This window comes from Moschus berezovskii, chromosome 19, assembly GCF_049115385.1.
Source record: "Moschus berezovskii isolate FMDL1 chromosome 19, NW_MosBer_1.0, whole genome shotgun sequence".
In the NCBI taxonomy this organism is placed as follows: domain Eukaryota; kingdom Metazoa; phylum Chordata; class Mammalia; order Artiodactyla; family Moschidae; genus Moschus; species Moschus berezovskii.
The window spans coordinates 48,006,568-48,021,897 of NC_142478.1; the positions used below are offsets into that span (position 1 = coordinate 48,006,568).

Below are 15,330 nucleotides of genomic sequence, written 5' to 3' on the forward strand. Positions count from 1 at the left end.
AATTATCTCTTCTAATTGGAAAAGTGCGTTCCCTCAGGTCAAGGGAAAGGAACTTCCAATGATTATTCCATAAAAGTAGAATTGCTGTGGGCCTTCAGCAGCCTTTCACATCCGTGTGCGATCTCTGCCAATTACAGCCGTGATGATGAAATTGAGAGGGGAGGGCCCTCTGGTCACCCCAATCCTCAAACGGAAGCCACTTTTCCTCTGGAAAGTCCAATCTCTGCCTCAGAAACCAAATGCGTTTCACTGGAAGTGTCCCCTCGGGCTCTGGACAAGAGCACCAGAGCAGAGAGAGTTCTGGATGCACACTCCATCTGCAGGGGCGAGGTGGGACTTTGGATTTGAAAAGGGCCCGCGAGTTGTGCCTGCCCCCTTGGAGCCCAGCCTTGACGACTTGCTTCCTTTAGCCCGGGACCCACCTCTGTTCCCTGGACCTGGGCTCCCAGTGGTCTGGGCTCCTAGGAGAGCCACCCACCCACCAGGCCTCTGTGTTGGGGCCTCAGGCACCTGTTCTGCCTTGGTGAGTCTAGCTCCTGTCTACCTGGGCTGAGCTGGAGCACACCTGAGCACACCTGGGCTAGAGCGCAACTGAGTGGGCCACCTCCCTTTGTGTAGACAAAGATGGCCAGCACCTGGCCCGGCGCTTGACATTTGAGACACATCATATACTTTTGATGAATGGATGAAGAAATAAATTGTACAACCACAAGATGAGATTTTATGTTTGCAGCCATATAAAGTTACACTTATGCAGAATTTTTAGTGACATAAGGAAATGCTTAAGAGGTAGTGATAAGAACAGAACATGGACTTATATATACATCACTTGTATTTATTAAACTTGTTTGAAACTATTATATGTAAACTTATAAAAATAATATAGGGCACTAAAATACTGATTCTGGTCTTCCCAGTGGAGTGACATCCTGGGTGATTCTGTGTGTATATGTTTTCAGAATTTTCCACGATAAGTGACCTTTTCAATCAGAAGAAATGCACTTTCTAATTAGAAAAGTAAAAACAGATATTGCTGGCCACAGTATAAAGCAAATCTAACCCTTTTGGAAAGTGATTTGGCACTAAGATCCACAGCAATATTTTATCCTTGACCCAGTGGTTCAATTTCTGAAATAAGAACATGATCCTAAATATGTAAAATAAGTAAAGGTATAAGCATAGAGGAACTGTTAAGTAAATGTTTAGATATCATGGTGATTTAAAAGATGGTTATTAACTACAATTATTATTGACTCACATACAACAGTGTGGGAGACACTGACAGTAACTTTTTCCTTTTTCATATTTATTTATCCATGGGGTCTTAGTTGCATTAATACGAAACCTTTCGTGGTGCTGGGCAGACTCTTTCATTGTAGCACAAGTGCTCCAGAGCTCTCAGACTTCAGTAATTGCAGCACATGGGGGCTTTGTTGCTCCAAGGCAACTAAGTTGCCTTGTGGGATCTTAGTTCCTGGACCAGGGATCGAACCCATGTCCTGTGCATTAGCAGACCGATTCTTAACCAGTGGACCAACAGGGAAATCCTGACAGTAACTTGAAGTGGCAGCAAAAGCAGGATGCAGCTTTGCCCCTCGCGCTCCCCTGTGCTCCCCTGACCCCTCTGCAAGGGCGGTGCAGAAGCCCGGAGCCAGCGGGTGCCCGGGAAGCCTTGTTCATCCTGGCCTTCCTGCTGAGCTGGAGAAGCTCCCTGAACGCCAGCTGGCAGCTAATTTTCTGAGTGAGATGTGATGCCCTACTGGGCGTGCAGAGAGCTTCTGCGGATCCCCTGATTAGGCTTGTATTCAGTCTAGATGCTGTGACGTGGCCACACTGGTTATCCACTGTCACTTAGTTGGTCCTCAAGCTATGCTAACTGTGAGTGTTTCCACCACCATCCTTACCTCTAACCCCAACTGAGAGGTTAAAGAGCTGGTATCCACCCCGTGGAGGGAGCCCTTTAACCTCCTGGAGGGGAATTATGCAGCCAGGAGCATCATGGACCAGCAGGTGACCTTGAAGCCTTCTGTCACTCATCTGTAGTGAGGGCCTGGTGTTCACCCCCATGCTGTCCACCAACCTGGGCCAAGGGACAGCCAGAGGCCCTCCACTAGTATACTGTCATGAGGGGGACTCCTTCCTGCCCAGGGTGTAGTGTAGCCTCTTCTTTCTTGAGACGACAGTGATAGTTGTTCAATCCATCAGTTGGATCCAACTCTTTGAGACCCCACGGCCTGCAGCACATCAGGCTTCCCTGTCCTTCACCATCTCCCTGGGTTTGCTCAATTTCATGTCCATTGAGTCAGTGATGCTATCCACCCATCTCATCCTCTGTCGCTCCCTTCTCCTCCTGCCTTCCATCTTCCCCAGGATCAGGGTCTTTTCTAATGAGTCGGCTCGTTGCATCAGGTGGCCAAAGTATTGGAGCTTCAGCTTCAACATCAGTCCTTCTGATGAATATTCAGGGTTGATTTCCTTTAGCATTGACCGGTTTGATCTCCTTGCAGACCAAGGGACTCTCAAGAGTTTTCTCTAACACTACATTTCAAAAGCATCAATTCTTTGGCGCTCAGCCTTCTTTATGGTCCAACTCTCACATCTATACATGACTACTGGAAAAACCATAGCTTTGACTATATGGATTTTTGTTGGCAAAGTAATGTCTCTACTTTTTAATACGCTGTCTAGGTTTGTCATAGCTTTTCATCCAAGGAGCAAGTGTCTTTTATTCTCATGGCTTCAGTCACCATCTGCTGTGATTTTGGAATAGTAATAATTGTAATTAAAATGTCCCTGGTGTCAAAATGAAAAGCAGATGATCTTTATGAGTCTTCTCTAAGATGCTTCTTTGAGATACTCAGAAGTTTAGAGCATGTGTCTAAGAGGCTGGGTGGCCAGGGAGAGCCTCAGGGCTCTCTGTGAAGTGGGCAGAAAGAAAGCACTTGGCACAGAAAGCCTTGTGGTGGGTAAAGGAGACAGATGTGGGCTGCACCTGTCACGGCCCAGCCACAGCAGCAACCTCCGGTCCCAGAAATACAGAGAGGAGGCTGGCTTTTGTTGGTCTCCTTTGTCGGATTGTCTGAAAAGTTGTCTGATGGAAGTTTCAAAGGCTGAGCTAATGAATGCAAATTTCCCATTGTTCCCCAAATCACATCTATTCAAGGATGAAATGAGAAGCTTGGGTCACCCTCCCCTGGAGGAGGAAGTGGAGGATTTCAAAACAGGAAAAACCACCCCTCCGCTCTTGTTAAGGAAGCCCAGCGCCTCTGAATCTGCACCTGCGTCGGCACAGATCAGCTGGACAACAGGCTGTGGGATGTGACTGTTGCTCCACCCGGGCACGCCCAGTTCTCGGGATCCACGTCCGAGCGGCTGGGGTGAGGTCGCATCTGTGTATAGGTTTTCTGGTGCCACTCTGACAAAATGCCACAAACATTTGTGACTGAAGCAACAGACATTGCCCTCTCACGGTCCAGGAGGTCAGATATCTGAAACCAAGGTGTCAGCAGGGTGAGATCCCTCTGAGCCTCCAGGGACAGATCTGTTGCAGAAAGGGGGACCCCTTTCATGGCCTGAGAGTGGGCTCTTGTCTAACACTCAGATATGAATTGTCCAAGGAGACACATGTGTTGGCAAAGCAAGAGATGTTATTGGGAAGGGGCGCCTGGGCAGAGAGCAGGAGGGTCAGGGAACCCAAGAGGACCACTCTGTCACATGGCTCCCAGTCTCGGGTTTTGTGGTGATGGGATTAGTTTCCAGGTTGTCTTTGGCCAATTATTCTGACTTAGGGTCTTTCCTTGTGGCACACGAGTCACTCAGCCAAGATAGATGCCAGTGAGAAGGATCCTGGGAGGTGGTAGGACACGTGGTGTCACCTTTTGACCTTTCCTGAACTCTTCTGGTTCAGTACAGTTCAGTTTAGCTCAGTTCAGTTGCTCAGTCGTGTCCAACTCTTTACGACCCCATGGACTGCAGCATGCCAGGCTTCCCTGTCCTTCACCATCTCCCAGAGCTTGCTTGAACTCATGTCCATTGAGTCGGTGATGCTATCCGACCATCTCATCCTCTGTCATCCCCTTCTCCTCCTGCCTTCAATCTTTCCCTGCATCAGGGTCTTTTCCAATGAGTCAGCTCTGGTTGGTGGTGGCTTATTAGTTCCGTGTTCCTTACCGGGGCCTCCTGTCGTAAAATAACTCACACAAATGGTTACTGCGATGCCTGGCCAGCATGGACCATTTCAGTCAGTGTTTCCCCTAACAGATCCTTCCTGCCTCTTTCAGCTCCTGGCTGCCCCAGGTGTCCTGGGCTCCTGGCCACATCACTGCTGTCACCACTTCTGCTGTCATGTGGCCATTGTCTCTGTGTGTGTCCAAAATTCCATCTTATATAAGGTCCTAGTCATTGGGGCCCCATTCAGGATGAGCTCATTGTAACTACATCTGCAAAAACCCTCTATCCAAATAAGTTTGCACCTACGGGTCTGCAGGGTCAGGACCTTAGCGTATCTTTGGGGGTTGGCGCATGGTTCAACCCACAACCGTCTGCAGAATCTGGTCTTTTGCTTTTTCAGGGGCCCTTGAGCCAAGGACAACTAATTGGAAGAGGAGCCCCCAGAGGCAGGGTGGGAAGGAGGGCACCTGGCTGTCCCCCCACACCCACCCCTACCCCCTGTGCCGGTTACTTGGTGGAACTGGGAGTTGGCAGGTGTGAGGAGGAAAACCCAGTGCAGGTGTGACTCCAGAAGGCCTTGGCAGGCCCTACCTGACCATAGGTTCAGGGAAATGTGGGTCTCAGATCCCACAGTAACGGCCAAGCCATCTTTAATCATTACAATTTCCCTCTCTCTCCGTTTGCCCTCATTTCCTGGGGGGATCAATCAATCCTGCCTCTTTAGAAGGAATTCTTTGTGAGAAAAGATGTGAGTCAATGCTGGGATGTGAGAAAAGAGAGATGAGAGCTCCAGGAACCCTGCAGGGAAGCACCGATGTGCGTGACTTTCCTTCAAAGCGAAATCGGATCCGTGGGTTTTCAATCAGGGGAGCTGTGACAGATGTCTCCTGCTCCAGAGGACTGTGATGAGGACTATCAGAGACCCGAGGCCAGCAGGGCTTGCCTCCCTGAGGGGGTGCCGGGGTGCTCTGGAGGGCCAGCCTCTCAGAGCCCATGCAGCCTCCCCTGGGTCAGCCATCCACAGGGCCAAGAGGGCCCAGGGAGAGGCCCAGAAGTTACCCACTCAGGACCCTGTCCTGGCTCTTGGCCCCTCTAGAACCCAGAAGCAGTGTCTGTACATTGTTTCTGTCGGCAGTGCATCACGTACCCTTGAAAAGGGGAGAGGCCATGAGTCCCTGTTCCACGCATGGCAGAGGTCTTCCACGTGGGATCCCCAGCCAGCAGCATCAGCATCCCCTGGGGGCTTCTCAGAGATGCCAGCTCTCTGGCCCACCTGGACCTGCAGAATCAGATACTTTGGGTGGGTCCCTGCAGCCTGTGTCCTCCAGGGGGCGCTGCTCTAGATTGATAACCGCCATTCTAAGGGCAGCTGTTCCTCCCTCCTCCAGGGCTGTCTCAGGGGTGTGCACCCATGGAGTCGGCTTGCTGGTTCACTGCCCACCCTATCTGCTGGGCTCAGCCACTCCTTCTCCATTCACTCTACCAGCTCATGTCCCCTCCAGGCTCCATGGCTGTTGGGAGATGAGCAAAGAAGAACACAAGCAAGGCTCCTGGGGCTCTGGTTCCAACCGTAACCATGTCCAGCTGGTCCCATCAGCATGTCCATAGTGGAGGCTAAAATATTGTCAACTAGAAAAAGATGCACACAACATGAGAGTTGCGAATTAAGTTTTATTTGGGGACAAAATGAGGACTGCTGCTTGGGAGACAGCACCTCTGATAGCTGTGAGAAAACTGTTCCAAAGGTAGGGGAGAGACAGTACGTATATATGTATAAAGGCAGTATGTGTGTGTGTATATATATATATATAATTAGAAAAGGCAGAGGAACCGGAGATCAAATTGCCAACATCCGCTGGATCATGGAAAAAGCAAGAGAGTTCCAGAAAAACATCTATTTCTGCTTCATTGACTATGCCAAAGCCTTTGACTGTGTGGATCACAATAAACTGTGGAAAATTCTGAAAGAGATGGGAATACCAGACCACCTGACCTGCCTCTTGAGAAACCTGTATACAGGTCAGGAAACAACAGTTAGAACTGGACATGGAACAACAGACTGGTTCCAAATAGGAAAAGGAGTACGCCAAGGCTGTATATTGTCACCCTGCTTATTTAATTTATATGCAGAGTACATCATGAGGAACGTTGGGCTGGAAGAAGCACAAGCTGGAATCAAGATTGCTGGGAGAAATATCAATAACCTCAGATATGCAAATGACACCACCCTTATGGCAGTAAGTGAAGAGCTAAAGAGCTTCTTGATGAAAGTGAAAGAGGAGAGTGAAAAGGTTGGCTTGAAGCTCAACATTCAGAAAACTAAGATCATGGCATCCGATCCCATCACTTCATGTCAAATAGATGGGGAAACAGTGGAAACAGTGGCTGACTTTATTTTGGGGGGCTCCAAAATCACTGCAGATGCTGACTGAAGCCATGAAATTAAAAGACGCTTACTCTTTGGAAGGAAAGTTATGACCAACCTCAGTTCAATTCAGTTCAGTTGCTCAGTCATGTCCGACTCTCCGCGACCCCATGACCAACCTAGACAACATATTAAAAAGCAGAGACATTACTTTGTCCACAAAGGTCCGTCTAGTTAAGGCTATGGTTTTTCCAGTAGTCATGTATGGATGTGAGAGTTGGACTATAAAGAAAGCTGAGCACCAAAGAATTGATGCTTTTGAACTGAGGTGTTGGAGAGGACTCTTGAGAGTCCCTTGGTCTGCAAGGAGATCCAACCAGTCCATCCTAAGGGAGATCAGTCCTGGGTGTTCATTGGAGGGACTGATGTTGAAGCTGAAACTCCAATACTTCGGCCACCTCATGCGAAGAGCTCACTCATTTGAAAAGACCCTGATGCTGGGAAAGATTGAGGGCAGGAGGAGAAGGGGACGACAGAGGATAAGATGGTTGGATGGCATCACTGACTCAATGGAAAAGAGTTTGGGTAAACTCCAGGAGTTGGTGATGGACAGGGAGGCCTGCGTGCTGCGGTTCATGGGGTCACAAAGAGTTGGACACAACTGAGCAACTGAACTGAAACTGAAATATATATATGATTTTGGTGAAGGGGGAATACATGCTATCAAGCATATATTTTTCCAGAAAGTTTCTGCTGGTCTCGCGAAGCTTCTAGGTCATGAGAAACAGTTGTCACCATGAAGGATCTTAATGCTTTTCTAGATATGAGGAGATACAAGAATTTGGCTCATAAAGTCAGCTCCTGAGGATATCTAAGTATCTGAAGATGTGTCCTCCCAGTTCTCCCCTCACTCAAACACAGAGTGCCTCATCTCTACTCTCCACCCTGAACTCCTTTCAGGGGTGTTGAAGGTCAGCAGCTGCAGCAGCACATGACTTAATCCTTGTAGAGGTAGCTGGCAAGTGCCCGTGGCAAGTGCCCACTTGTAGCTAACAATATCGAAGGGCAGCCCTGCCCTGATATTCATAGATTCTGCGTTCGTGAACCCATTTGCTCAGTAAACTTTATTTATAACCCCCAAATCAACACGCACGGTGCCTTTGTGGTCATTTGTGGATGTGGGCACCTGGCAGATGGCTGACTCACGGAGTAAAGACATGGAGGGTTTTCTGAGAGGGGGGACCCTCACAACAGGGATTTCCTTGAATCTTGCACCCCAGGCACCTTAGTCTAGTCTCAGCCCTGCTGTGAGGAGAATCTGTAAGAGGAACTTGTACCCCAGCCCATAGGCAGGGGTTCAGAAGCTCTTGAGAGGCAGCAGTGCATAGCAGCAAAGCACCTCCCTATGGTGCCACGTTGCCTGCCTGCAGATGTGGGTTTTGGTGCTTGCAAACTGCGTGACCATGAGCAGGTCACTTGATCTCTCTGTGCCTCAGTTAACTCATCTGCAAAAGGGGCGAATTATAGCCCTACCTCACAGGGGTGCTGTGGGAAATGAATGTGCTCGTATCTAAAAGATATATGCTACCTGACTGTTACTTTTATTGTCCTTATGTTTGTTGTTGTTTAGTCACTAAACCATGTCCGACTCTTTTGCAACCCCATGAACTGTAGCCCACCAGTCTCTTCTGTCTATGGGATTTTCCAAGCAAGATTATTGGACAAGTGTGTGTTAGTTGCTCAATCGTGTCTGACTCTTTGCAACCCCACGGACTGTAGCTCACTAGGCTCCTCTGTCCATGGGATTCTCCAGGCAAGTTACTGGAGTGTGTTGCCATTCCCTTCTCCAGGGGATCTTCCCAACCCAGAGATCAAACTTAGGTGTTTTGCATTGCAGGCAGATTCTCTACCAACTGAGTCACCAGGGAAGCCCAAGAATATGGGGCTTGCCATTTCCCAAAATGTTGCCATTTCCTTCTACTTTCACCCTATAATGCTGTACAGAAAGCCAAGATGCAGGGACTTCCCTAGAGGTCCAGTGGTTAAGAATCCACCTTCCAATGCCGAGGACATGGGTTCAATCTCTGGTCGGGGAACGAACGTCCCACATGCCCTGTGGCAACTAAGCCCCTGCACTGTGACTAGAGAGAAGCCCTCTAGATGAAATGAAAGATCCCATGTGCCACAACAAAGACCTGATACAGTCAAATAAACAAATATTTTTTAAAAAAGAAAGTCAAGATGCAAACCAAAAAAAAAAAAAGATGCAAACCAAAATATGCATACTTGGGGAAAATTAACAGAATGTCAGAAAAAGCCATCAATACTGTCTTGATATTCGAAAATTCTTCACTAGGTGCACAGGTGCAGTTACTGATAGAATTCCACTTTGGTCCTCATGGACCCACATTGCCTGGCTCCACAGAGAATAGTATTTACATCATCACCGTGTAGCAAATGTGGCCTCCTCTCTTATTTTAGAATCAACACATGGACCAATCTTTGGAAAGCTCGATCGTAGTTACAGAGCAAAATGTAGATGTTACAAATGGTCTTTAAAAAAAAAATTATTTATTTGGCTGCACTGGGTCTTGGTTGATGCATGCGGGATCTAGTTCCCTGACCAGGGACCAAACCCAGGCCCCCTGCCTTGGAAGTGCGGAGTCTTAGCCACTGGACCACCAGGGAAGCCCTCAAATGATCTTTGAATCATCACCATAAAAGTGATGGCAAAGCTAAATGAAAGATGCAGAGAGAAGTATGTTAAGGTCTTTTCTGTGTTTTGCAATTCAGCATTTTATGTTTTTATTTTTATTGTGGTCAGAACATTGAAATGAGATCTGCCTTCTTAACACATTAAAAAAAATTTTTTTTAAACTGGAGTGTGGTTGAATACAAAGCTGTGTTGGTTTCCGGTGTACTGCCAAGTGAATCATTAACACATTTTTAAGTGCACAAGGCAGTATTCGTAATTAGGCACAGTGTTCTGCGGTAGACCTCCAAGTTTGTTCAGATATATATGTGTATATATATATATCTATCCCTGAAACAACTGTATATACTGAAACTTCCTACCATTGAACGGCAACCCTGGGAGTATGCTAATTTCTCATCTAACCTGATAGGGAGTCCATAGACAGCAGCTAAAGTTGATATTTCCTGAAATAGATCCTTAAGTGTTCCTTTTAAGGTCAGAAAAGTAACCATTAGAATAACTAAATATAATAACATAGCTGAGAAAAATCAAGGGAGGGAGGGAGGGGGACAGGGATGTAGGCGGTAGGACTAAATCCTCATCTTTCATGCCAGGAAGTCAAGGGAAATTGTCTCAGGCTGACAAAGCAAGAACTAGATCCATAAAATTATTATGTGTGTCTGCAGTGGACAAAATGAGAAAACCGAAAAGCAGAAGAAAATTATCTCCTTTGAAGAGAGGGAGACAGCACAGGAAACGTTAAGTCCTTGTTTTATAACTTTCTGGATGGTTTGAATTTTTCAGTGTGTGCTTTCTGCTTTTGTAAGCGGAAACTGGTGTGAAGGAGTCTGGTCACCGCTGTCAGGGTGACACCGCTGCCAGGCCCCACCCTGACCCCCCTACACACAGTCTCTGGCCCCCATGAGCCGTAAGATGTTCTCTTTAGGTCTGCAAGTACACGCGCCCGTGGGAGACATCTATTTACAGACCTTTCAAAGAAAACTGCAAGTACAGTACAGACGTTTAAAAACAGCATGATTATATATATTTTGCAGTATTAAAATAACTGGAAGTGATTTGAGTCATGTGATTTTTCAATTTTACATCTGAGTATCCTTCAGTTCAACATAGATACCAATGCTACATTAGTCATTTAAAATGGAATATTCTGGATCATGGGAGTTCCCTGGAGCCTGTGGCCATGGCTCTGGTGAGCACAGGAGCCCCTTGGGTGTATGGAGGAGGGAGGTCAGCCCCCCACATTCCTGCCCTCGCTGGGAAGTGTTAAAAGATAAACTGAGGCAGATTACAAATCTTAAGATTATATTTGGGCTGGGGAATTCCCTGTTGGTCCAGTGGTTAGCGCTCCATGATTCCACTGCAAAGGGTGCCAGTTTGGTCCCCGGTTGGGGAACTAAGATCCTGAATGCCACTGGACCAAAAAGAAAGAAAGATCATGTTTGGACAAAAATTGACTGGAATGGGACAACCTCCAACAGGAAGTGGTAGAGTGCCCCACCCCCAGGAGCTGGAGAAAGTATAGAGAAAAAGTGTAGAAACAAAGGAGGTTGCTGATTGGTAGGGCTTAACGCCCAGCTTTGTGTAGTTAGCTGTGATTGGCTGTGTGTGACTGGGATTTCCGTTTCTTAACCTTGAGGTCGGAGAAGGCAATGGCAAGGCACTCCAGTACTCTTGCACGGCAAATCCCATGGATGGAGGAGCCTGGTAGGCTGCAGTCCCTGGGGTTGCTAAGGGTCGGACACGACTGAGCGACTTCACTTTCACTTTTCACTTTCACACATTGGAGAAGGAAATGGCAACCCACTCCAGTGTTCTTGCCTGGAGAATCCCAGGGACGGGGGAGCCTGGTGGGCTTCCGTCTGTGGGGTCACACAGAGTCGGACACGACTGAAGTGACTTAGCAGCAGCAGCAACCTTGAGGTATTCACAGGCTTAGGTTTGGGTTTACTTGCCTAGGCACCATGCATTAGACCCTCCAGCCAAGTGGACTTCTTGTTTAATTAATTTAAGATCTCAAGGAGGGAGTGGGTATCACAAAGAAAGAGCCTGATATCCAGTGTAGAGCAGCATGTGACATCAGTTTTAGATATTTCTGAGTTTGTACTTCTAGTGGCCTGAACTAAGACCAGAAACTTCTCTGTGAAAGCTAATAAATGCATTTCCGAGATGGGAGTTCACTTCAACTCTTTCTGTCTTAAGCTTCTGCTCCCTGGACCTCACTCTCAAAGCCAAGATGCCCCACAGAAGTCCATCCTAGGGAGAGCAAGGTGTGTGCTCCTTGCCTGGTGGGCACTGCTCTGGTCCCTGATTCCCCCTGGGATGGTGTCTCCTCTCCTGGCACAAGTGACCAAATAGAACATTCCAGAAGAACATTCCCCTGGCTTGTCCTTCTCAGGCACTCACAGGTCCTTGGCTCTGGTAAACAGAGGAGACCCTTGGGTATGTGGAAGATAGAGGTCAGCCCTCTCCCAATCCCTGCCCTGGGCACCCTAGGAGGGTTCCTTTTCAGCAAGTGCCACCCTCATCCTGGAGGTCTCCTGGTGTCACCATAGAGTAGCTTCATCTGTTCTTAACTTTTGTAATGTCAACTTTAAAAAAAATGCACAGCACGAGAATTGCAAGTTAGGTTTTTATTTGGGGCAGAATGAGGACTGCAACCCAGATAGAGCACCCCAGATGCTTCTGAGAAACTGCTCCAAGAAGGTAGTGGGGAAGACAGTATAGATGTGATTTTGGTGAAGGGGGAGTATAGGCAATCAAGCACTTATTTTTTTGGTAGGAAGTTCCTGCTTATCTCATGAAGTTTCTGCTAGTCCCAAGAAATAGTTGCCACCATGAAGAATTTTAGTGCCTTTCTAGGAGATACGAGTTGGGCTCATAAAATCAGCTCCTAAGAATATCTAACTATCTGAAGACCTGTCCTGCTGGTTTTCCCAGAGCCCAGAGCGTTGAGGTGGTCTAAACACAGATTGGAAAAGAAATTCCAGACACAGAGCATTTCAGAAGGGAGTGAGTTTATTAAGAAAAAAGAGCAGAGATAATGTGGGCGCTGTGAGTGTAGCGGGCCAACCTCCTGACAGACCTGGGAGAGTCGACAGCTTTCATGAGTTAATAGCCAATTTTCGTAGCCTCAAGACAAAGAAAATGCCTGCTGGAAGGTTAGCATCAGGTGATTGACTAGGGTGCTGTATGGTGGGTAACAGGATGGGCACTTTTGCCTAATTTGGACTTAGGAAAACTGCTGGTGGTGATCAGAGGGGCTTTTGGCAAATTACAAAGGGGGTTCAGGCAGTTCCAGAGAGGACCTTGTTTCTGGGCTTTGCTTATATGGTCTTGGGGCAGGACTCAACAGAGTGCCTTGTTTCTGCTCTCCACCCTGAACTCCTTCAGGGGGTGTGGAGGGCCAGCAGATACAGCAGCACATGACTTAATCCTTGTAGAGGTAGATGGCAAGTGCCCATGGCAAGTGCCAATCTGTAGTTGATGGTAAACAGAATTGTACTTACGTTTTCCTGTGTGCCTTGGGAGGCTTCTTGCTCAACGATACTTTTGAGACTCATCCAGGTTGTTGTATATTTGGTAGTTCCTTCCTTTCCATCCCAAAGTAGCATTGCATTGTGTGGATGTACAATTAGTTGGAATTACGAAGATTAACAATATTAAGGATTGGGAGCAGCTGCTTTACATTTTTAAAGTTCACTTATTTTTATTTGACATTTAAAAAAAACCAATAGAGTTTGCTTCTTCGAACAGTTTTGGGTTTGCAGAAACATTGAGTAGAAAGTACAGAGAGTTCCCGTGTAGCCCCTCCCTGACTCAGTTTACCCCCTTATTATTAATGTGGTACATTTGTTACAATCAATGAACCTACACTGACTCATCCTAATTACTCAAAGTCCACAATTTACATGAGGGTTCACTCTTGGTGTTCTACCTGCTCTGGGTTTGAACAAATGTATGTTAACATGTATCCATCATCATAGAAAGTTTCGCTGCCCTAAAAATTCTCTGTGCTCTGTCTGCTCATTCCTACCCTGAAACCTTGGCACTGGTCCTTATACAGTTCCCACAGCTTTGCCTTCCTGCAGTGGCCTATAGTTGGAATTCTGCAATATGTGAAGAATTGGCTGTGCTTGCATTTGAAAGAAAGGGGCTGTCAGGGTGAGGCTGGGAGGAGGGCGGGGGGGAGGGACATGGTAGGGCCTGGGACCTGCCTGACCTCCTCTTTTCTCTCACCAGGCCTTGCCAAGCCCATTGGTCTGGTGGAGGGGCCAGGAGGCCTGGGCCAGGGCGGCATGGCAGCTACCCTGCGGGATGACAGCCAAGAGACAGAAGGCAAGTTCGAGGAATACGGGTACAACGCACAGCTCAGCGACCGCATCTCCCTGGACCGTACCATCCCGGACTACAGGCCCAAAAAGTGAGTACACGGCCCCTCCCACAGGCACCTCCAAGCAGCACTCCTGCAGGCCCGGGCTCCTGGCACCCAGACATTTACAGGGCAGAGCGAAGGGAAGGGTGCCCTGGCTGGCAGGGCCCTCCCCATCTGCCTTCTCTGGGTTCTCTGCCCTCGGAGTCCTGCCCCCCGTGCCCTGGGTGTCCTCTGCAGGTGCCCACCACAGGACTGAGTCTGGACCTGCCCAGGAAGCTGGGCCTCACCAGCTGATGCTCCAGGTGCCACCACTTTAGATGACACAAGCAACAAGTGACACAAGCTTGAAGCATCAGACTCTGCCAAGTACATTTGTCCTCCCTGCTCTTGGTCCAGGAACTGAGATGGTGGGTGAAGTGTCTGCCTGAAATGAGCCTTGCCTATGTCTAAAAGATATTCCCATGTCTTTCAGTTGCCTCTAAACCCCAGGCCCACTGATCCCCAAAGTCACAGCAGTTGAGTCAGAAAAGTCAGACCCACGGATGGCTGTGGCCTTGCCTTCTGGTTCCTTGACTGATTCCTGGTCTCAGACCACTGCATCCTGTACTAAAGCTCACTAGGTCCTTTGGCAGAGGTGAGATTGGAACAAAATGCCATACTGAGTGAACATCATTGCTTTAATAAATCAGCCAAGCAGGGTGCCTGGGCCCTGGGCATGAATGAAGAGTTTGGCCAGACTCCTTGCTGTGGTTCCAGCCACAGCTGGGAACCTAGAACAAGCAAAACACTTTCAGCCACACCTTTCCAGCAGAGACCAGAGTTTAGGCTAGGTTGGGCTGAGCAACCGTGTAGTCAGAGTTGATACTGTGGGTCCTGAGTTGGTGACAGGTCATGCCTTGGCCTCTGAAGCAGTCTTTCAGGAAAGGCAGATGGGGGGTGGGAGTGTATCTACTTTTAGCTCCTGTCTTGGTTTTACCCCTCTTCCTGCTGTGGCCTCTGAGACAGGACTTTGGCTTGTAAAGTGGTCCCAGAAGCTCTTCCCAGATGGCTCAGTGGTAAAGAATCTGCCTGCCAATGCAGGAAATGCAGGAGACATGAGTTTTATCTCTGGGTCAGGAAGATCCCCTGGAGAAGGAAATGACAATCCACTCCAGTATCCTTGCCTGGGAAATCCCATGGACAGAGGAGCCTAGCAGGCAACATTCCACCAGTTTGCAGAGTCTGATGACAGCAACGGAGCACAGACACACACCCAGAAGCCCTGGGAGGGAATGGGAAGGCTGACAGGGACGGGCTGGACCCTGAGAGGGTGCATCATTATTGCGGGTTCAGATGGACGACGGCAGATCAGTTCCACTGGGGATGGGGGCAGCTATGGAGTTGGCCTCGGGGTTACCCCAGCCTACGGAGGACCAGGGAGCGGTTCTCACAGACTCCTCATTTATCCAAACTTGAGGGCTTGCTGCAGGGGCAGTGAGGTGGGATGCCAGAGATCAGTTTAGGGCTGGAGTGAGCACGCGGCTGCAACAGGGAGTGCTGGAGCCTGGAACGTGGTAACCAGCCTGTCTCTGCCCCATTCTGATTCCATGTAATCCCCCCACCCTGTCCCTTAAACGTGCTGGTGTGTTCCCTGGACAGCTTGGAGCCACACGGTGGGAGCTTAGGCTCCCTTGTGTCGCCATCCCTAAGAAAGTACCCTTCTGTCCC

General features: G+C 48.4%; 1 protein-coding gene across 1 annotated transcript in view; it reads left to right on the forward strand.

Annotated features, from left to right (window-relative positions):
* GALNT9 (polypeptide N-acetylgalactosaminyltransferase 9) overlaps nucleotides 1-15,330 on the forward strand; it is a 116,292-nt gene that overhangs the window by 20,249 nt on the left and 80,713 nt on the right. The window contains exon 2 of the mRNA XM_055405089.2: nucleotides 13,491-13,671. Within this exon, the coding sequence (XP_055261064.1) occupies nucleotides 13,491-13,671 (181 nt within the window). The remainder of the gene's footprint in view (nucleotides 1-13,490; nucleotides 13,672-15,330) is intronic.